Source organism: Plasmodium vivax, chromosome 9 (assembly GCF_000002415.2).
Source record: "Plasmodium vivax chromosome 9, whole genome shotgun sequence".
Classification (NCBI taxonomy): domain Eukaryota; phylum Apicomplexa; class Aconoidasida; order Haemosporida; family Plasmodiidae; genus Plasmodium; species Plasmodium vivax.
In genome coordinates this window covers 296982-319029 of record NC_009914.1, presented here as the reverse complement: position 1 = coordinate 319029, position 22048 = coordinate 296982, and the positions used below count along the sequence as shown (strand labels likewise).

At 46.3% G+C, this 22048-nt stretch overlaps 4 protein-coding genes across 4 annotated transcripts, besides 22 other annotated features; 1 reads left to right on the top strand and 3 right to left on the bottom strand.

Moving 5' to 3' along the window:
* Positions 1-183: 183 nt before the first annotated feature.
* Positions 184-5636, bottom strand: PVX_091170 (asparagine-rich antigen, putative; the record flags this gene model as incomplete). Its single annotated transcript, XM_001615175.1, has 3 exons — positions 184-4596; positions 4981-5088; positions 5306-5636. The coding sequence occupies 3 exons, from the start codon at positions 5634-5636 to the stop codon at positions 278-280; spliced, it is 4758 nt and encodes a 1585-aa protein (XP_001615225.1). The 3' UTR covers positions 184-277.
* Positions 1450-1469: a microsatellite.
* Positions 2383-2502: a microsatellite.
* Positions 3185-3221: a microsatellite.
* Positions 5637-5753: 117 nt separating the features above from the next.
* Positions 5754-5778: a microsatellite.
* A 210-nt stretch (positions 5779-5988) lies between these two features.
* Positions 5989-6021: a microsatellite.
* Positions 6022-6407: 386 nt separating this feature from the next.
* Positions 6408-6427: a microsatellite.
* A 946-nt stretch (positions 6428-7373) lies between these two features.
* Positions 7374-7447: a microsatellite.
* Positions 7448-9929: 2482 nt separating this feature from the next.
* Positions 9930-9953: a microsatellite.
* Positions 9954-11805: 1852 nt separating this feature from the next.
* Positions 11806-12312, top strand: PVX_091165 (hypothetical protein, conserved; the record flags this gene model as incomplete). Its single annotated transcript, XM_001615174.1, has 1 exon — positions 11806-12312. One exon carries the CDS (start codon positions 11806-11808, stop codon positions 12310-12312), a length of 507 nt encoding a protein of 168 aa, XP_001615224.1.
* Positions 12313-12830: 518 nt separating this feature from the next.
* On the bottom strand, positions 12831-17524 carry PVX_091160 (U5 snRNP-associated 102 kDa protein, putative; the record flags this gene model as incomplete). The annotated part of the gene is made up of 2 exons (XM_001615173.1): positions 13419-17524; positions 12831-13249 (listed from the first exon to the last, which is right to left on the bottom strand). Exons 1-2 carry the CDS (start codon positions 16888-16890, stop codon positions 12831-12833), a joined length of 3891 nt encoding a protein of 1296 aa, XP_001615223.1. The 5' UTR covers positions 16891-17524.
* Positions 12967-13009: a microsatellite.
* Positions 15563-15600: a microsatellite.
* Positions 15969-15998: a microsatellite.
* Positions 17018-17048: a microsatellite.
* A 420-nt stretch (positions 17525-17944) lies between the features above and the next one.
* Positions 17945-17973: a microsatellite.
* Positions 17974-18030: 57 nt separating this feature from the next.
* Positions 18031-18054: a microsatellite.
* Positions 18055-18231: 177 nt separating this feature from the next.
* Positions 18232-18267: a microsatellite.
* An 898-nt stretch (positions 18268-19165) lies between these two features.
* Positions 19166-21259, bottom strand: PVX_091155 (hypothetical protein, conserved; the record flags this gene model as incomplete). The annotated part of the gene is made up of 1 exon (XM_001615172.1): positions 19166-21259. One exon carries the CDS (start codon positions 21257-21259, stop codon positions 19166-19168), a length of 2094 nt encoding a protein of 697 aa, XP_001615222.1.
* Positions 19981-20048: a microsatellite.
* Positions 20169-20195: a microsatellite.
* Positions 20272-20415: a microsatellite.
* Positions 21100-21182: a microsatellite.
* Positions 21200-21219: a microsatellite.
* Positions 21260-21437: 178 nt separating the features above from the next.
* Positions 21438-21461: a microsatellite.
* A 559-nt stretch (positions 21462-22020) lies between these two features.
* Positions 22021-22046: a microsatellite.
* Positions 22047-22048: the final 2 nt, after the last annotated feature.

The window sequence follows — 22048 nt, the reverse complement described above, 5'->3', positions numbered from 1 at the left end:
CGTTGGCAACGGTCTACACATGCGTTTGAGCGGTAGGCGAGTTGTGTGTATGTGAATATATATACATACATACATACATACATACATACATACATACATACATACATACATACATACATACATACATACATACATACATACATACATACATACATACATACATACATACATACATACATACATACATACATACATACATACATACATACATACATACATATATATACATACATTTATGCGTATACACACACGCGCAGCGCTCTCGCATGCACACCGCTCACTTGTCGCTCTCGTCGCCATCGTCCAAACACTCGTAACGGTTCTTCTTAATCGAAACGTTGTTGGTCTTAACAGTGGTGACGATGGCCTTCTTCGGGATGGCCTGTATCTCAGCCTTGGCCTCCGTCTTCTCCTTCTCACTAGCCTTGCTGACGTTCTTGCTATTGCTGTAGTAGGTCCCTTGGCCCCCCTTCGCAGGGTACTTATAGTAATGACCGGACTTAAAGTTATTTTGGTAACTGTAGTTGCTCATTTTGCCATGACCATTGTGATGGTGCTTGTAGTTTTTATGCTTCATGGAGTTGTAATTATTTGAGTAATATTTGTTGTCCATTTTATCATATTCCACGTAGTTGCTGCTTCGGTCGTAGCTGTCTTTGTAGCTTATGCGGTCGTGCGAGTTTCGGTAGCTGCCTCGGTCGTAGCCGTCCTTGTAGCTTCCCCTATCGTAACTGTCCTTGTAGCTGCCTCGGTCGTACCCATCTTTGTAGTTTCCCTTTTCGTAGCCGTCCTTATAGCTGCCTCGATCGTACCCATCTTTGTAGCTACCCCTCTCGTAACCGTCCTTGTAGCTGCCCCTCTCGTAGCCGTCCTTGTAGCTGCCTCGGTCGTACCCGTCCTTGTAGCTGCCTCGGTCGTACCCGTCCTTGTAGCTGCCTCGGTCGTACCCGTCCTTGTAGCTCCCCCTGTCGTACGAGTCGCCGTGCCTCCTCTTGTCGTCCGAGGCGTAGCTCTTAACGTCGTACCCCTTTTTGTCCGGCGCGCCGTACTTGCCGTTTCGCTTCCTATCATAGTGGTTGCCTCGGCTGCTATACTTGTCATAATTCCTGCTTTTCTTTCTGTAGTCGTAGGAGTCCTCCTCCTTTTCTTCCTCCTTTTTATCGTCTTCCCTTTTTTCCCCGTTGCTGCTGATGCTGTCTTTTCGGTCTTCCTTTCGGTGGTCGTCTCGGCGGTCATCTCGGTGGTCATCTCGATGGTCGTCCCGGTCATCCTTTCGGCGGTCATCCCGACGATCATCCCGGTCATCCTTTCGGCGATCTTCTCGGTGGTCATCCCGGCGGTCCTCTCGCCTCTCATACCTGCGTCCGTGTCGGTCCCTCCTGCTGCTACTGTCTCTCCTCCTGCTGCTACTGTCTCTCCTCCTGCTGCTGCTGTCTCGCCTCCTACTGCTGCTGTCTCTCCTCCTGCTGCTGCTATCCCTTCGCTTGCTTCCATCCCTGCGGCGACTACTACCACGACTGACCTTGTTCGAGGGGGAGCGACTCCTCCTGGAGCCGTCGTGCGACGCTTTGTCATTTTTCAGGCTGTTCTCCTTCTGCTCCACCAGCAGATGGGTTCTCGCTTCCCAAATATTTTCCCCCTTCTTCAAATTGGGTTTCATCAAAATGTCGATTTTCTGTCCCTTGCTAGTTCCTGTAGCTCCTCCTTGGCCATTCTGTGCATTCTCCTCATTAGGGTTATTTCCGTTGTTCTGATCGCCTTCCTCAACCGCTTTCTTTTTAACTCTCTTTTTCGTCTTGGTATGCAGCAGGGTGGACTTCAAATTGGTCGTTGTAATATCTTTGCAATTTTCGGAGCTATCCGTTTCGTACGTGTAGTTATCATTGCTTCTGGCCGAGTCGTCATAATTGTTCCCTAGCTTCTTCTCATCATGGTACTTATCTTCCCTTCCGCTTTTGTCAAATCCCTTTCCATGGCCACCACTACCACTGTTGTTGTTGTTTCCGCTACCCGTACCGCTACCCGCGTTGTGGTCATCCCCCGCTCCGTCATTATTCGGGTCATCCTTTCCACTCTTATCTTTCAGCTCCTCCGAGTCATCGTCATCATCGTTCTTCTTCTCCGTCGCGATAACCTTCACCGTTTTCACCGCGGTGATCTTTTTCGCCTTACTGGAGTTATTGGCATTCTTTACATACTTCAACGAGCTGTCATACAAATTTTCAATGTTGTAATTGTAGGAGTTGTCTCCCCCCCCTGCGGTGTAGCTATCTGCTGCTGCCGCTCCTCCGGTGGTGGCTCCGCCAGATCGACTGTTACTGGCAGATGCCCCCGCGCTCGCTCCTTGGGAAGAAGTGGCATTTCCATAGGAGCTGTTATTCCTGTTGATGTTCCTGTTGGGGCCTCGGTTCATATTCTCAAATGGCTCTTCTCCTTTCTTAAAACTGGCATCATTCATCTTTTTGTAACTCATCATGTGGTCCTTACCTCCGTCATTGTCCGAGTTCATTTTGGAGGCACCAGTAGACCCGCCTGCTTTGTTCATCCTGAAGTTGAGTCCCCCAGAATCGTTGTTGCGAAAGAGGGGGCTGTTCCCGCTGTTGTGTTTGTACCCTCCGCCGCTAACGCCGCTAACGCCGCTAACACCGCTAACACCGCTAACGCCGCTAACACCGCTAACACCGCTAACACCGCCGACGTCGCCATCCTCCCGCTTCATATTCTTCATGATGATATTCTTGATGTTCGCCTTGTCGTCCTTCTTGAGGACGTTCAGTTCCTTCTGCTTCCCACTGGAAAAGGGCGACTCGCTGCTTTTCTTCTCCATTTTTAGGTTCCCGCTTCGGAAGTTCGCAAACATGTCCTTCGAGTCATGCCCAGAAGGGTTTCCCCCCCCAGAGGCATTATTCGCCGCCCCATCCCCATCTGCGTTCGCCCCTCCGAACATTTTATTTTCGAAGGCGTTATGGTGACCATGCATTCCTCTGAGGTTCAACCCCTTCTTGTTGTCATCCGCGTTCATGTTCTTTACATTGCTGCTGAATGGGTTGGAGTTTGCACTATTATTCAAGTCTGCATTTTTGTAGTTTTTGCTGCCCATGTTCATCCTCTTCATGTTCCCCGTGCTGTTGTTCGAGTCCGGGCCGAGGTTGCTCGCATTGGGGCTGCGCGGGCTGTTCAAGCCGCTATTTCCCATGCTCTTGCCCCCGCTCAGGTTATTATCAAAGCTGTTTAAATTTTTCTTCATCCCACTGTTGGGGTTATTACTGGGGTTATTATTCTTATTCATCATGAAGATCTTCTTAGTATTGGAGTATTTCCCCCCCGGGGTGTTACCGCCACTGCTATTGTTGTTGCTTTGGAAGTTGCTATTATAGTTAAAATTTCTGCCTGCATTGTTCATGTTCTTTTTGTAATTAAACACGTTTTTATTTCCGCCGCTGCTACTGTTCGGGTCGTTCATGCTGTTCCCATCATTTTCATTGTTCATCCCGATGGACCTCTTCTGCTGCGCGTCGTCATCTTCCTGTCCTTCCTGCTTCTTATCCCCCTCTTCGCCAGCGTTATTCGTAGTAGCATTTAATTCTTTCTCCTTCGTAACGTTATCGCCTAGAATTTTGTCCGGGTTGGTATCAACCGGTTTGGCCTCTCCAAAGATGTTCGGGTTGATAACATACGTCTTTTGATCCAAGGGCACGGAGCGTTTCTTCAGGACTAGCTTTTTCCTCTGTTCTGGTAAGGTAGACGTATTGGCATTGCCTTCACTGTTCAGGTTGATATTTTTCCCCCCATGATTGTTGTTGCTACTGTTGGGGTAGTTGTTCATACTTTTAAAGGCAAACCCAGCACTGCTATTCATTTTGTCATTCAGTAGGTGGGTATTACTGTTGCTTCCTTGGTTCATGTGCATGCCACCTGCACCACTGCTGTTGCTATTGTTCATATAATTTAACTTCATGTGTGTGTAGTTATTAAAACTTGTATTCATGTTGTTGCTGCTATTCATCGGGTTCCCCTTCATGTCCATCTTCAAATTTTTGTTGCTGTCATTGTAGTACATATTGTTATTCATTCCGAAGGGGCTATTGTTACTACTGTTCATGTTGTTGCCGCTGCCGAGGTTGCCACTGCCGAGGTTGCCACTGCCGAGGTTGCCACTACCAAGGTTGCCGCCACCCAGGTTGCTATTCCCTCCCGCGTTGTAGTTGCTCATCAAGTTGCTCATATTGTTATTTCCCTGTCGCAGGTTTGCAAAGCTGTTATTATTCCTGCCGATAATTTTTTTATTATACTTATTTTGCTTCTGATTGGTGTGGAAGTTTTTCATTTTGTCCTTATTTATTATGACCGATATGGCTCCATGCTCGAATGTGTTGTTTCCCGAGTAAATCATCCTCCCATTGAGCTCCAGCGACCTGTTCATGTCCTCCGCATTGTCAAACTCGACATACGCTGCCGCCGTTTTGCCCTTTTTATTTAAAATGTTCACCCTCCTGATGCGGTACCCCTCGAACAAGTTGTACACTTCCTCCTTCGTTATCTCCAGGTGCAGGTTCCGGATGTACACTTCGTAGCTCGGCGCGAAGTTGCTCATGTCTGAAAGGGGAAAAAGCGGGGGGATAGCGGGGGAATAGCGGCGGTGTGAGGGGGACAACTCGGGCGAAAAAAAAAAAAAAAATATGCAAAGCTAGGGCAAAAAAAAAAAAAATTATGCACAGCCAGGGCAAAAAATAAAAAAACATATGCACAGCCAGGGCAAAAAAAAAAAAAAATTATGCACAGGTCAGGCGAAAAGCATCCTCGAAATGTTCAAAATGTGTGTGTAGGGATTTCCCCCCAATGGTGGCCAACAAACGCTCGATCAGCAGTTAGGCACACCCCAACACAGCATCGCCATATGCGCATCAAAACGAGCAAATCATTTTTATGAAAAAAAAAAATGTACACACGCAATTATCCACAACTGTAATGCAAAATTACCATTTTTGTTTGACATGAAATAATTTTGCTTCATGCTGCTATTCATGTCGTTAAAGTTGCTATCCGTCGTTTTGTGCTTCATGTCGTTGTCGTCGTTGTACGTGTCAACTGCAAAGGGGGGTAAAAAGGGGTGTGAATAAAATGGGCTCTTCCACGTATCTTTTGTGCGAATTTTTTACGAAATTTCACACGGGTTTGGTGCGAATAGGGGTAAGGCTCGACCAAAGCGGTGTATACATACAAGAGCGTGGCATATGCACGCCGGTACAGGAGGTGAGTTTATTTCCCCGCCACCCGAATCGCGTTGTATGCGAGTTGTGCCTACCTAAGGGAGCGTCGTAGTCCTCGCACATATCCGCCCAGCGGTTGCTGCTTTTGTTCTCCTCATTTTCGGCCTTGCTTTCGTTTTCGTTGCCCTTCTCGTTGTCGCCGCTTTTTTGGCCGCCTTCGCCACCTTCGCCGTTTTCGCCGCCTTCACCGTTTTCGCCGCTTTCACCGTTTCCGTTGCTGTTCTCATTGCTGCCACTGTTGACGCACGTTTCGTCGTTGGTGTTTCCCTCGTTCGACCCTTCGATCGCCTTTCCCTCGCACTCATTTTCTTTATTCGCCTCGTTCGCCTCGATTTCCATTTTGCTTTCCTCCATGACTGTGCTCATTTTATCGTGTTTGTCCGGCACTTCGGCGGGGCGTTCTGAGCTTGGTGACTACGTTACTTCGCTACCTCGCTACTTCGCTTCTCCGATGATACGTTGGCTTATTCGCGCACGTGCCTTTTTTTGGCCCCTTGTGCGTATTCGCCTTGCGCTTAGCAGTTTCCCCTTCTGATGGCTGCTCGGTGGAAATCCCCTTTGGACCCCTTTCAAATGATAAACAGTTGATAACAAAACTTTATTCTGTGAAGAGCTTGCAAGTGTTTCTATTTATAAACTTGGCAAAAACAAATTGACAAGTTATGAGCGTGGGTTGGTGAGAAGTGCGCGTTTGTAGAAATTCTCTACACAAATGAATGTCGTCAATGTACCCATGCATATAAAAAAAAAAGAAAATTTTTTCTTTTTTTTTTTTGCTGCTATATGGGTGTTGCTGTACGTGTTAATATTTTAATTAAAATTAAATAAGCCTTTTTTCTTTTCTTTTTTTTGTCTTTAAAAATGGTCACTGAATTGGTCTGAAATGCGCGTAAATAATTTTTTGTTCTGTTTGTGTTGACGTGTATTTGGCAACTGTCCACATATACACGTAAATATAAATATATTTTAAAATGTGCGCTTATCAAAAATGAGTTTTCAAGGGGTACAACACAAGCACAATGGTGATGTGTTCTTTCTTCACTGAATGGCAAAAGGGTCAGAGACTCGCGCGGAATGTGCTATGCTGATGTGCAAAAGCTTTACACGCGTAAGTTCCTCTCGTGTTGGATTTACGCCTGGGAGTTTATTTTTACATGCACATTTGGTGATGCGTCTGTGGTGTTTGCGTGCTGACCTTTTGGAATTTTTTTTAATTGGGGCTCTCAAGCGGTGGGTTTTTCTTTGACGTTAATTTGGTAGGCGCTAATTATGCTTTTAATTTTTTTTTAAAATTTGCGTTAATTTTGTTTTCTCCTTTATTTTGCCTTTTCCTTAATTTTTGCCCTTCGGCTGCGGCGAAGCTCCCTCGTGCGTGCAGCAAACTTTGACTCTTCGGCAGGGGCTCGCAAAGTGGCGCTCTCAGGTGGACGATCGCGAGTGGTAATTAGTCACGCACAAATCGGCACGAGCAAACAGGCAAGCGCAGATACACTCGCGCAGATACTCTCGCGCAGAATGGTCGCAGACAAAACTTCACGAACAGAATAAGGCACGAATGGCGCTTCAAAATTCAAAATCGAAAACGTCCTGAGCTGATTTATCGTAAAAATTGACGAGTCTCTCTTCCTATAACATCCATTTTTTTTGAGAAGCGCTTTTGTTTATATTTTTGTTCAGGCGAAATGTGCGAATGTTTGAAATGCGAGGAGAGCTTTCGTCGTACTTACGTAAATGTTACGGGGAGTAAAACTGCGAGGGTTGTCAATTGGTGAAGGCGCTCACTTGGTTGGTTTTCTTAAACGCTCGCGCTATATAATTGCACAAAAAAGGGGGGGGTAGAAAAACGACGTGATGCAAAATAAAACGAAAAGAAGTACAGACAGGGCATCCAACTGGGACATGCAAAAATTGTTCACAAATTTGCAATTTTCGATTTGAAAGCTGCAAAAAAATGGACGCAATTTTCTGCCTCTTTTTTTTTTTATCGTATTATTTGCCCCTATGTAATCGCTCGTTTCATAACACTGTGTGGGTAAGCGGGTGTATGCGCGATGGAGTGTAATAAAAAAAAAAAAAATAAATGTGTAACTATGCTCACATGTACGTTTTCTTTTTTTTATTTTCCCACGTCAAACAGGTATATAGGTATGAACACGTGGCGGTGGGGTGTTTTGCCAAATACGTATGCGTAGTGTGCGATTGGCGTAAAGGTGGGTGTGTTGCAAGGGGCACACGGCAGTTGCGGCCGGGATACGGGCGAATGCTACTCTGCGCGGTGGTACGAGCACGCATGTACGTACGCGAGCGGTTGACTCGTTTCACAATCTCGCCGTTGATTCCGCGCCAGCTAAACGGGGAAAACTGCGCTGCAGTGGTGCTCGCGCAAACGCAGGCAGGCAAGTGGAGGTACGAAAAAGCTCGCACGAGAATGTTGCCACGCGGGTGCAGTCATGCAAGTGTAACCATGCAAGTGTAACCATGCAAGTGTAACCATACAGGTGTAGCCGTACGAGTGTGCCCATATAAACGTGGCGATTTAAATGTGGCCAAACAAACGCAAGCATGCAAGTGTAGTCACGCGAATATGTACGCAATATATATGTTTATATATGAATATACATAAGTGTATTTTTTTTTCCTTTTTTGCTGTACGCATTTGTTTTGTACTCCTTTGCACGTTCTTTTTTTTTTTTTTTTTTTGGCCTTGGCCACTCTGTGGGCACGTTTTTAACGTACTTTTTTTTTTTCTGTTGGCATGAAATGGGAGCAAAGAAACATCTCGCACGTATGCGGAGTGATCATGTAAACACGTGCAAACGTGCGAGGCGCATCTGTACGGATCTCTGCGGCGTACGTGCTTGCATACGTATGTATATGTAAATGTAAATGCATATGCATATGCGTACGCAAACGCAAATGTATATACGTATAGCTACGCGCGAAAATAAAACCTGGTTTGGTTTATTTCCTCTTAAGCGCTGCATATACGTATGCAAGTGGAGTGGGTATACATGTATTTTGTCACTTAGCTGAAAATTAAAAAGCGATTAAAAAAGAAGGTTATCTTATCCTTCGTTTTAATTATATGGTCGCATTGTAGCATTGCAGCATTGCAGCTTTGTAGCTTTATAGCTTTATAGCTTTGTAGCATTATTTGCTTCTTTTTTTTTTTTTTCCTTTTGGAAGGTTTTTATTCTGATGTGGGGCAATTTTTTTTAAGGGCAAAAAATTTTTTTAATTTTTTTTTACGAATTTACATATGTACAGGGTACGCATGAAAACATGCATGTAATTTTTGCGCGCGGCTTCGCACGTACGTTCTCTTTAATCATCGTACGCGTACCCCCACTGCGCGCTTCATTTCGCATGTACGTTTTTGTGGGGCACTCTCTGGGTATATTGTGAGGTATGCGCAAATGGGTATACCACTATATACTGCGGTATGCGTTTTTTCCCCTTTATATGTTTGCCCCTTTTGCTTCTTCCCCCCTGCGGCGACTCCCGAGTGAGTAACGGGAGCGGCGGATGAGAATGGCGGTGGCGATGTCGATAGCGATGAGGGTGGCATATCATTACAATGGCACTATAGCAAAGCAACACAACAGCGCAACAATACCATGCCATGGTAACATAGTAACATAACATTTTGCGGGGGGCCCATTCGACAGAGCCGAAGGGAAACAAAACGCACCCGTAAAATGAAGAAGTGCTACGGGTTCTGTTCGGAATATATACGGGGCCCCGGAGGGTCACATTATCGGGCTGGAAAGAAAATGCTAACATGCGTGCAGGACTACGCGGTGCAGCTACGCATTTTGGGAGTATTTTTTTTTTTTTTTGGCGCTTTAATTGGGTGGAAAAAATTGGCAAGAAAACGCAGAGAGAGCCCCCCCAATGCGCCTCGGCAATTTGTACCAAGCAAATATAAATGTAATAAGAAGCTGCGTATGCTCATAAAACATATTCAACATATAGATGGCTTCTTTTCACTACGTAGGTTTTGCGCGTACGGATGGTACGTCATTTGAATGTTGGAGCGGTCGGCGTGCCCTTCTATACTTATAATATGCACTTATATTATATGCTTATATGACGTGCCTCATTCCCCTGTTGTGCCCCTCGAAACAGCGTTTTAAAAAAGTTGTTTCCCCATTTTTGTTTGCTCTTCCAGCTTGTAAAAAATAGGAGAGGAGCGGCTTTTTTGCATCCCTCTCAGTCATTTGTTTTTCCCCGTTGCGTTTCCTTTTTTTTCCACCCCCTCAGCCATTTGTTTTTCTCCGCCGCGTTCCCTTTTTTCCATCTCCCCCCTTCATCACTTTTTTTTTTTAATTTCCCGGCGGGAGAACAGCGATGAAATGTGAGCAGCGAAAGAGAGGCGCGCTTTATTTTGTTGTCCGTTTGGCATAAGGGGTTCACGTAGCCGTATGCACATGACTGTTCCTATGGAAGCACGTGTTCATTTGCATCTCCACTTGTGAGGGGGAAATTTTTCACGTTGAAAGCAATTTCCCCTTCGGAAAGGGACATAAGCAGGTATAAGCAGCTACAGTACATGCGTATGCTGTGAGTGACATTTTTTTGTGATTTCACTTTTTTAACCTGCTGGTGATCCTGGGGGGTTGCAGGGTTAAGCGGCGAAGGGAAAGGCGCATCCCCCAACCTGTTTGGCAACCCGCAAACAGAAAAAAGCGACGTTACGAATGCTGAGTCGCGTGTTCATTTGTACATTTTTGTTTGGAGTGTCCCTGCCATTTTATTTTCCCTCCGACAGATGTTACCATTCCGTTTGTCAAATGGCAATACATGTGGCATTCCTTTTTTTGTAAAATTGCAATTTTTTCTCATTCTTTAATTTTTTTTTTTTTTTTTTTTTTTTTTTTCTCCGTGTTAGTGTGTGCCCATTTTGTACTCTCCATGCACATGCCCTTTGAGTGGGTTTGCCAAGTGAACAAAAACACGTTGGCATTTAAGTAAAAACGTGTGCAGTGTGTTAGCGTTACGCGCTGCTTCGTATTTTTTTTTTTCCTTTTTTTTGTCGCGTTGCAATTTGTTTGTCCTCTTTTTGTCGCTTTTCACATTTTACGGAGCCACGTTGTGATTCCTCCGCTGCGGTCCGCTCAATGCTCAGAGGGGAGGGAAATCCACGCCTGCAGGGAGATAACGCCAAATTGGAGGACACAAAAGTGGCATGTCGTGCTGCTTACATGAATGGAAGGAGAAAGCACCATCACCAGGTTGTTGCAATTGTGGGAGGAGCATTCATCTGCAACTCGCTTGTTTGAGCTAAAATTGTTGCAACGGTGAGGAAGATACATGTGTGAGTGTGCCAATTGTGCGCATCGTCGGGAAAAAAAAAAAAAAAACACGCTCAGGGGAACCGTGCAGTCAAAAAGGAAGGAGAAAAAACAAGTCGGTAAAGATCGAGGCAGTCGTCATTTGTTCATCGTTTGATTGAGTTTTTGCTTTCGCTTTTGCTTTTTTTTTTTTTTTTTTTTTTTTCACCCTTTTGGCTGATTTCGCGCAACCAGAGGGAAGGAAAACCGTTCCTTTTTTTTTGGTCCACAAGGATGCACATGCACACTCCTCTTGCATACACAAGTGCTTGAAGGTATCATCAGCTCATCTGCCTCGAAAGAATAGCTGCCCTCATTTTTCACCTGAGGGGAGAAAGCACCTTTTGACGATCCCAACATGTCGAGGAAGTACTACGAAAAGTTGCTCGGCGAAATACGTAAGAGTGGAAAAAAAAAAAAAAAAAATAGCCATGTGCATAGGGGCAACCGGGAAGTCAAAAGTTAGAGACACCGTGAGGGGTTCTCTCTTTTTTTTTTTTTTCTTCCCCTTGGGCACCTAACCCGTCGCTTAGAGTGTGTGCACATTTTTGGTCGAGAACAAATTGGCGCAGCGAGGTGAAGTTGCCTTGCCACGTGCTCTTGTGAAGGAGTTCTCAGGAGTTCGCAGGAGGCGGAACGTTCGCCATCATCATCGACGTCGCCTTCTTCACCGTTACCTTGTCACTCACCTTCCCTTTTTTCTTTTCACCGCTTAGAAAACCAGTCCAAGCCCGTGGAGTCGAAATATGGTTCCTACATTATGCAGAAGTTCGGATGGGCCAAGTAAGTAGAGGGGGAGAGGGGGACCCCCAGACGGGGCACAACCATCACCGCGAACCGGAGCAGCGCCGTTTCGCTTTGCAGCCCCACCGTGCCGCTGCCCCTTCTATGTCACCCCACTTTTCTTTTTCTTCACCTGAAGGGGAAAGGGCCTCGGGAAACTCGAAAATGGAGACGTGGGCATCATGAAGATTAGGAAGTACGGAGAGCACGGGGTGAGTGAGGCGAAGAAGAGGAACGAAATGCCACGTGCGAAAGAACTCCAAGTGGTTGCATGTGGCATTTTACAAACCCAAACATTTCGTCCTCATGACGATTATGTTTTTTAAAATGCCTGTCCAAGTGTGCACCCGTGGCAAACTCTTTTTTTTTTTTTTTTTTTTTTTCCTTTTAATGTTCAGCTGGGGTATGAAGAACGGAAAATGGAGGAAGACGAGAAGGGAGGCATGTGGTGGGAAAACATGTACAACAATTGCGCCAAGAAGATAAATCAGGCCGGCAGTAAGACGGTCTCCCTCCCCGCGAGCGAAGAAAAACCGGAAGGGAAAAAAAATGAAAATATAAAATACTCCATTTTTGTTAAAAAGAGCGACACGTCCATAAATTCAGGAGGGGACAAGTGCGTGTCGCCCAACGGGGATGACCATCCGTCTACCCGTGAGAGCGCTTTTGAGAAGGAGAAGAAGACGGAGGGGGGAGGAAATAATCCCAATGGAGGCGAAACAGACGGTCAGATAAAACCCAGCGGGGCTGACCCCAACTGGAAAGTAAAAACCGGCAACGCGCTAATCAGTAAGGTGGCGATAATCAGCAAGGTGACGAATAGGTCCAAAAAGAAGAAGAAGAAGAAATGGAAGAAGCGAAATGAGTGGGGGAAGTGCAGTGCGAAGTGGAAGGCCCCCGCGGGGTGCACCTCCGCACAGGGGTGATCCGCCAGAGTGGTCCTTCCTCGTTTGAAAAAGGAACCATTCAGAAGGGGAGAAATTTGAAGGCAGGGTAAAGCGCGACATTGACCCTGCAACTAACACACCCTCCCATGTACACATAACGGTGTGAAGAATAAACCGAACCTCTGTGTTGACGACGCGGATAAAGCGCCGCCAACATATGAGCCGCTTCATTCGTGCGCGTGGCGTGCCGCACCTTTGGGGCCACTCCTTACGTCAACTCCTTTTTTTCTTCTTTCCAACAACTGCATAGTGCTGCAAAAGTTTGATCATACAAAAGGTACAAATAAAATCGAAAAAAAAAAAGAAATTCATCGTGGTGAATTTTGCAGACGCGATGTAGGCGGCGTTCCTGCATGGTTAAACAAAAAAAAAAAAAAAAAAAAGGGCACGAGATAACAGGGGCGGAGGAGCTGCCACAGCTGGGAAGGGGATCCCCCCAAAAAAACGTACTTATAAAATCGAACGGCACATGTGCAGAGAAGCACCCGTGGGAAGGCTCATTTTTTTCGCTTCCTTCGGTCGGCCTTTTCAGGCTCTTCTCCCTCTTCATTCGTGCCTTTACGTTTATTTGTTTTTCTTTCTGCGCTCTTGGCTTTCCCCCTTTTGGCGGAGTGCGTTTTGTCGTCCGTCTGTTCTGTGCCGCCCGCTTCCACCGCTTCTACGGCTTCTACCGCTTCCACCGCTTCTACGGCTTCTACCGCTTCCACCGCTTCTTCCACTTCTTCCACTTCCACCGCGGGGTTGGAGGGCGAAATGGGGAGGCCCACATTCTCGTCGCTAATGATGTGCCATATTTGCTCCGAAATTTTTTTCTTCAAGACTTCCGGGAAGAGCTCCTTGATGTACTTGTAGAGCTTCTGCGGGTACTTGAGCCTCCAGTTTTCGACCCGTTTGGTGATTTTGTTCCACATGTAGCCTGCAGGGGGGTGGCAAAGGGGTGGAATGGTTACAAAGGGGTGGTTACATAGGGGTGGTTACTCAGTGGGTGGGGTGAGACGGTGTGGCAGAGGAGTGAAGCGGTCGGGAGGGCGATTTCTACGTCGCTCCGCTTCGAAACCGCTCCGAAACCGCTGCGCTCCGCCTACCTCTGTTTGGCTCCGCCTTGGTGCACTTGTTGATGATGTCCTTCTGGTTTACCTCGTTCTGCTGGTCGATCTCGAAGGCGAGGAAGGTGGCCCAGCCGTCGCCGAAGTGCGGGTTGAGGCTGATCACGCGGTAAAACCACTTCCTGGCCTTCTGCGTTTTGAAGTGCTGCCAAAACAGCTTCGCCACGGTTAAAATGACGTAGGCGTTGTTCCCACAGTTGTTAAAGGCGGTAACGGATTTGCTATTCTGCAGATTCTTATTTTCAAATTCGATAGCCTTGGACCACAGGATGCCAGAGGAAGGGCATTCCTTCAGGGCCTCCGAAATGACCGGACTGACGTTATTCCTATTGCAGTGCGACTCTATCTCTATAAGTTTGATCCACAGCAAATCGTAATTTTCGATGACCCTGATGGAGGCATTGATGGGGGCACCGATGGAGGTATTTTTACCCAAGTCGTTCTTCGCACCTGCTAAGTTATTCACGTTGGCCGCACCCTTGGCATCCTCATCGCCGTTCCTGTTGAACTCCTCTTCGTAGGCAAATTCGTTGCTCTCAATAATTTCCTTGTTCTTCAAAACGTGGCTGTTACTGTTGGCGGCGTGGATGCTCTTGATTTTTATTTTGGCCTTCTCCACTAGGGCCCTAGCTGAGGTGTAGTTTTTTTTTTCGATTTGGAGGTCTATGGCGCACAGCCAGAGGTTGATGGAGGCGGGGCAGTGCCTCAGCCCCTCGTCGTATATTTTCTGGGCGCTGCTGTAGTGATCACTCGGGTTGGCAGTGCTACTACCGTGGGGTGGTTCTCGCTGCGGTTGCTTCGTCTGCGGCAGCTTCTCCTGCGGCTGCTTCTCCTGCGGCTGCTTCTCCTGCGGCTGCTTCGCCTGCGGCTGATGCTGCTTCCCCTCCGGGGAGCCGCCCTCTTGAACGCTCCTCGCGTTGCTGCCACTCCGGCTGTGGTTGCTGCTAAAACTGGTGGGCGCGCAGCTCGCCGTGTCAACGCCGTTCTCGTGGATGAGTCCTCCCCCCCCGAGGGAATCCACCTCAGCACGCATCATCTCGAGCTCTATCTGCCCGGCAATCATGTACAGTTTGTCAAACCGTTTGTGAATTTTCAACGCTTCTCGTGCGAGCTCCTTGGCGTCCTTATAATTCCTCAGTAGCCTTTCCAGCTGAATCGACTGCATCCATATTTTGGGGGTATTACATTGAACCCTAGATTTCTTTAGTAAAAATCTGGCCCTATCAAATTCGTTGTTTTCTCTCTCCAGTTTGATGGCCGCCAAGGAGATCACTTCTGTGTTTTGATTGTGCATAAATGACTCTGCGAGTATCTCCCTCGCTTTGTCAATTTCGTTGTTTAGCCACTTTTGCTTGGCATACATTAACCAGAGGACACTGGAGTGGGGGCAGCTCTTTACAGCCCTCTGTAGCACCTGTTCTACACTTTCTTTGCTCCCATACGCTAGTTCTAGGTTGGCCAAGGCTAACCATAGAGACTTCTTCGTTTTAAAAATCTTCAGCGCTTCATTATAAATCGCTCTAGCGGTGTGAATCGATTTGTTCTTAATGCAGTTTTCCGCGTCCTGCTTGTATATTCGCTTCTTATTGAGTGTCTCCACCCCTATGTTCATGGTGTTCCTGATGATGCTCTCACATGTAAGGGGAAACTGGGACTTCTCACTCTCCTCTGCGAATTTCAGCCATTTGTCTCTCTCGAAGACCACATTTTTGGAGGACAAATTTTCTATACACCTTTTAATAATAATATCTACCATATTGTTATTGCCTTGTTTCTCTTCTAACTTAGATGCATTGATCCAAATTTCTGCACTTGTTGGGATCTTTTTTCTCGCTTCGTTTAGAACCTTCTGGGCTTCACTGTAGGGGCATAACCTAGCCAAGGCAATCCACATCTCGATGCACTGTGGGATGCACTCCACTGCTCTTTTCAGGAGTATATACGCATTATTTTCGCTCTCCAATGATATGGCCTCCTTCCAAAGACGTACCGAATTGGGGATACACTCGATGGCTTTCCTGAGGACCTTCCTCTTATCGTCGATGTGGTTTTCCTTTCTGTAGGCTTCCAACCAGAGCTTAACCGACGTGGGTATTTCCTTAATCGCTTTCGTTAAAATGATTTTAACTTCACTTAGCTTGTCTTCCAATCGTACTGCCTCCAACCAGACATCTTCATTTTTTGAACATTCTATACATCCCTTGGTGATGATCTCCTTAGCTTTGTCTTTCCGCTGTGCCAATTCTTCCACCCTAGCAGCTGCAATCCATCCGGGCCCATGCTTCGGGTTGGTACTGATCACCGATTTGAGTAGCGACCTCGCTTTGTTAATATCCGCTATATCAGCGTCATTTACTAAACTTTTCGCATTTAAATTCGTAAGGTACCCCTTGGGGTCTATGACCGTCTGCCCTTCCACACTGTCAATCAGTTCGTCTAGCTTGACCGACAATACTGTGCCTCTCGCCTCCCCAACATCGTTAAGGGAAAGCTTGTTTGATGCATTCATCATTGGGGTGTTATATCCCCCAACGGTGGATGCACTCAGGGGGGTGTTGTACCCGGACAGGGTAAAAGGCGTGTTCATTCCGCTATACGTAGAGGAAGACGCATTTCTCCCCTTCGCCGTTAGTAGGTGCCTACTCAGAAAGGGCGTCTCTAGGCCAAATCCCCCCCCTTTCATGAACGGAGTCTGCATCCCTAACCCTATGGGGGTACTCGCACCTAATGGGGTTCGTAACCCTAACGGGGTTTGTATCCCCAGTGGGGTTTGCCTCCCCAGGGGAGTTTGCATTCCCAGGGGGGTTTGTGTGCCCAATGGAGTTTGCGTTCCCAAGGGGGCTCTCATTCCAATGAGTGGAGTTCTTAACCCTAGGGGTGTTTTCAACCCATTGGAAGATGCGCCGGCATAATTCAGATGCATATTGGCATCGTTCAGTCTGCTCATGATGAGACTATCCGGAGTGGGAAGGTAATTCTTTGGGACCTTCTTCTGTTTCTGTCTAGAGAAATTCATAACAGTTGGGATGGATTCCCATTCCTCAGCAGTTACACTTGCTAATCCTTTTTTCAAATCGCTAAACTGTTCTTGTATGGTCGGTTTTTGAGCTCTCATTTTTTGTATTTCTTCCTTCAGTTTTATTTCCCTCCTACTTTTTCTCCTCACATCCATACGTGCATCTATGTTTTCATAAATTGCATCTGCCTCTTTATCATCCTCATCATATTCTGCATCTTTAAAAAGCGATTCTGAGTACCCATGGAATTCGTCATAGTTAAAATCCGAGTAGTCGTTTTTGTCTTTTTCGTCCGTCGTATCATCTCTACTGACACCTCCTGAGAACCCCGTCACTCCTCTCCCCTTCCCGGGGATGTACCCCACTGGCGCCTTTCCGAAGGGCTCCGCCTTCACCGGGTTAAACGCGTACATCCCGTTCCGGTTGCTTCTCATTCGGGGCGCGGCGGCGTGTATAGCGGCGTGTACAGCGGCGGTGTGTACAGCAGCGGTGTGCCCATTTAAGGTTTTATCATTTCTGGTGGGCGGCACCCGGATACACTATCATGTCGCCTTGGCGCAACAGGGGGGTCGGCAAAATTCTGTTCTAACCGAGAGAAGGACGCTATCACTCGTGGGTCACTTCCAAAGCAGTGTTCAATTAGGTGTCCCCTTAATACCAATAATTTACTCTTTTTTTTGCACAAAAGGTGAGCCGCTTCAAATGTGTACTGGGTGACATGGACTGTTTTGTTACCCCTCCTTTTAGGTTAACCTCCTTTTTTCTGGGCAATCTCCCTAATTGCGTGGGTTGAGGCAAATGTGATAACTTGGCTTTCTCGATGATGTTACCAATTTGGCTCTTTTAACTCTTGCCGTGGTGGTGGTGGAAGAATACCCCCTTCGAAGGGCACTTCCTCCGTTTAAGCGGCTGCGAAGAGGCCGAGGTGGTGACTTCACCGTTGATGTTCACCATCCGTATGCTTAACGCTCCCTGTGGTTATACCCCTTAGGGGTAAAAATAAATATTCTAAGTCGAATTGAAGTGGAGCGCTCAACCATCCGTCGTCATTCCTTTATAACGCTTCTCAAAGTGGGTAGAAAAACAAAAAAAAAAAAGAGGAAGGCACGAAGGAAGGAAGAAAAAAAAATGGGGGGCGAAAAAAAAAAAAAAAAAAAAAAAAACATTTGCGTTCGCGGCGACCGTTACTTATTTATTGCTTTCCTTTTTCCTTCCTCTAGTGGTAAAAAAAAAATATATATTCGTTTAAAAAATTTGCAAAGGTTCACCAAACGAGAGAAACAGTTTCTCCTTTGTAGATAACATTGCGCGGTAAAAATGTAAACGCATTTTTATGTGGCCCTCCAAAGTTGCGCCTTTTTTTTTTTTTTTTTCTGACAAACATTTGCTTCGAATTAGCCAAACGAGAAAGGCCTTCCCTCCTTCGCATTAGCCAGCGGGCCACAAAAAAAAGAAAATGCATATGCATCGCTTCCCCGGTGAGTGAAGAAATGGTGTTACGTGGGCAGCGCGCAACTATTTGGTATCAACACAAGTGGCACGACGTTTAACCATGCGGTGCTTGCCGTTAGCGGACTGCCAAAAGGTGATACTTTCAAATGTTCGCAAGGGGAGCAGCGGAACGGAGCAGTGAAGCGGTTTTTTTCCCTTTAAACCCCTTCTATGCTCACGTGTTGCACCGCCAAGTGAAGGGGGCTCAGATTTGAGGAGATAAAGCCAAGCATAAAAGGTACCTTCGGAGGAAGGGCAGCTCCCCTTCTATAGGAAAACGAAATTATTCCGTGAGAAGTCCGCCGTCCATGACATGTGCGTTCGTAAAATTGGCTCTTCCCAGTCCCCCTTAAATGGAGATATATGGCAACCCTCTTGTTCTACGCAACGGTGAAAGCAGACTTGGGTGAAAATTATTTTTTTCTTCTTTTCGATGTTCCCCCACTCGTCCCCAATCTGTTTATATGTGTGCCTATAGGGCCCGCGTGGGTACTCCACCTGTATAACACCTCCACACACTGTACGTATGCAGACGTGTGCGTGAAAATGCCGCACGGTCATGATTATCCCCGACTCGACAAACAGGTGAAGCAATTGGGAAAGAAAAAGCCCCAGCAATGAAAATGCTCTTTAAAAAAAAAACAGACAAAGTTACTTTCTTACGTCATTCGCAATTGCGGGTGGAGGTGGGGAAGCATTACGTCCTGGCTACCTGCACACACCTCTTAAAAACTGCGTATGTATGATGATGGGCAATTTGAGAGGAAAAAAAAAAAAAAAAAAAAAAAATGGCTAGCTGGCTAGCTAGCTAGATGGATGGACAGATTGATAAAGTACAAAGAAAGGCAAGAGTAAACGCGGCGGTGCTCTGTGTACGATCTCCTTACCCCTTTTGGAGGTGGCACCGATATGAACAGAAAAAAAAGAACGGAAAAATACACTAATGAACAAGGGGCAGCCGCTACGCACTCTTGGCAAAATTGCGCAACGGGGTGTGCGGCTGCCCTAAGGGAAGCATTCTTAAAAAGGGAGTGCTACCAAGGTGGGGAGGTCAAAATGGGCAGGATAAAATGAACGAGTCAACAGCCCTGCCTCCCTTACGCACACATCCACACCGGGCACTCCACACTGGGTGGAAGACTGATGGGCTGATCTGCTACACCATACGGGTTGCATAACTGCGGTGCCGCTCACACCTGAGCTGCTGTGTGGCCCCCTTCACCCCCCCACGCGGGGCGCGGAGAAAATGTCCACGTTCCTGCGACTGGGCCCCCAAAAGTAGTACTCCTGAACGCACAAGAAAAACCTGTACAGGATATTCGTGGGCTTCAAATTGTAGGTCAAAAAAATAAACCCACTGGAGAAGACAGAAAAACGCAGGAGCCTCGCCACAAGGGGGTAGAAATAAATGTTTAAGAAACAAAAAAGCAAAGTAATAACTACTAGGAAGTAGCCAAACCTTCGTAAGAGAAAAAATAAAATCTGGGACCACCTGGTGAAACAGAAAAGGATGTAGTGAAAATATTTTACGTTGTTAATAATTTCATCATCTATTATATTTGAAACGAATGTTTTAATAATTTGTAGATTATTTTCTGTGCTTCCGTTATTGCTGCTTTCTTCGTCCGTCAGATTCAGGCCGCTACTCGTGTCATCGTTGTCCGTGTTGACTTCCCCCGTGCAGCTGCTGCTGTTGGTTCGTCTCTTCGTTTTCCCCCCCTTGGCTGCGTCTCCGCTCATGTTGGTCGTGTTTCTGTCCATGCAGCTGTTGATGTTTTTTCCACCTCGGGGGGGGTCCTTATCACCTTGCTTTTTCTTCGTGCTGGAATTGTCGCCCGCGTTTTTGCTGTTTGCACTTGTTCCGCCTTTTTCCCCCTCGGCGCTCAGAAGCGCACTGGACTCCGCGTCACTCCCGCAGGAGTCCGAAAGGCCACTGGAATGGTCCGTACTCAAGTCGGTTGAAGAGCAGCCGCTGTAACTACCGCTGCTCTGAGAGTCGCTCCCGGAATAGGTGTCCTCCTTTAAGGTGTTGTCATTTAAACCTAGTTCCCCCCCCTTCGGCTGGCAGTAGCCACCGAACTGCTTGGCCTGCATCCGGTAGCTAAAGGGTTTGCTCTTGCTCTTGCTCTTATTGTTGTTGCCGCTACCGTTGTTGCCGCTGCTCTTGCTGTTGTCCTTCCCCTCCTGTGCGGCCAACGAGTGAACGTTCGCAGTCCAACCAGCCTTCGCCGAAGTGCCGACTTGGCCACTCCGCTTCATCTTGTCGCTTTCCTTAATGATGGAAACCAAAATGAAAAAAATTATACTTAAGGCTACTAAAAAAAAGGAGAGAAAAAATTTGGAAAACAAAAAGGAAAAAAAAAAAAAAATCAAAAAAAAGACCGAATACAATGGCGTTCTCCATGAGGCAAAGTTATATATAATTGAAAAGAAAGGCAACCAAATCGTTTCCACATTTCCCTTTATAGTTATCAACTCATCATACAACTGATTTACGTTTAATTCTTTGTCCAGTATCTCGTTGCGTTTGTGCACATAGGAGTAGTTAAGGGAAGAGATGCAGTTTAACTGCAGAATCAATTTGTTGCAGTTTTTTTTGTTAACTAGCTTAGCAAAGATGCGAACGTTGTAATCGTTTGGACACTTTTCTCGTCCCGGTGGGGAGGCATCTTTACTTGTGTTGGTACAGCCGTTGTTTTGAGTGGCTTCCTCCGTTTGGCTCCCCTTCGGATTTCCCTTGCTTGCCTCATCATGTGGCTTCCTCTTGTAATGATAAAGATCCATCAAGTGTCCCACTTTGTTAATGTACTTAAGAATTATGTCATATTTTTTGGACATCTGCAGATACAAAACGTCAATGAAGGCACTGCCAATATATTCGTCCTCCACGATGCCCTCCGTTTCATCCATTTCGTACAGCTGAATTTCTATTTTGCTTTTGATGTAGTGAATTTCGATGTCTATTTTTTCTTCCCATATGTTTAAGGAACTGTGTAAAACTTTGGTCCTGTATATTTCTTCATTATTTAGGAGTATTTTTAAATAGGGGTGCATTAGGTCGTTGTCTTTATTCGACCTGTATGTGCTTATTCTGTTTAAGTATCCGTAGAGGAATAACTTCACGATCAGGAACCCCTTTGTTTTTTTGGCATTAAAGGTTTCCTTGGGCTTAATCAGCCCGTTCCACCACTTGTACTCCTTCAGGCTCCCATCGTCTTTTACGTTTACCAGGTGTGTCCCCTTCTCTAAAATTAGGCTCTTCGAAAAGCGGGCTATTTTGCTGTTGCCGCCGGCGCCTCCGGGTGATACCATTTCGAGGGAGTGGGCGAGTTCGCGCCTGCCTGGTCTAACTGGCCTACTTACACTGCTTGGCCTACTTGGCGTTTCCTCTTCTCTCCCAACGCGATGTGCGCATTCATACAATACGTACACGCGTGACCAAACGCATGTGTACGCACGTGTGCAGCTCTGCGGGGGTGGCGGCTTCGTCACGCGCGGGGAGGCTCCATGCTGTGCTGGATGTGACAGCCAAAGTGGTAACAAACAAAACTCAGAGAATTAAAAAACAAATGGGCAAAATGAATGGTGAAAAAAAAAAAAAAATGGCGCAACGCGTTCAATGCTTGCGAAGCTGAATTTGCATATTTTGTGCCAACCGAGTCGCTAACACGTCAACTTTTTACCTTCGCAACATTAGCATTTTTTTTTTTTTTTGCTTTTCCGCCATATAAAAACTGCAAACATTAATGGACAGGGCAGAAGGAAGGCGATAAATTTTCACTTTGTTGAATTTTCCTCGAATGTGTATGCATACGGGTATGCTCAAGGCCCAATCGGCGAAACATGTTCTATTGGTCGATGCGCAAATGTACAAGCGCGATTGGTGACACGAAAAAAAGGGAAGATCATTTGGTCTGCTGCTGTTCAGATGATATGACTTTTTTTTTTTTTTTTTTTTTTTTTTGTACACCTGGAAGAAGTGAGAATGGCTTGCTTTCCTATTTGGGTGGTTTTTTTTTTTTTTTTTTTTTTTTTTATTTTTTTCCTGCACCAAATGGTGTACGTGAGGGGGAAAAAATATGAACAAGTCAGGCAATGGGG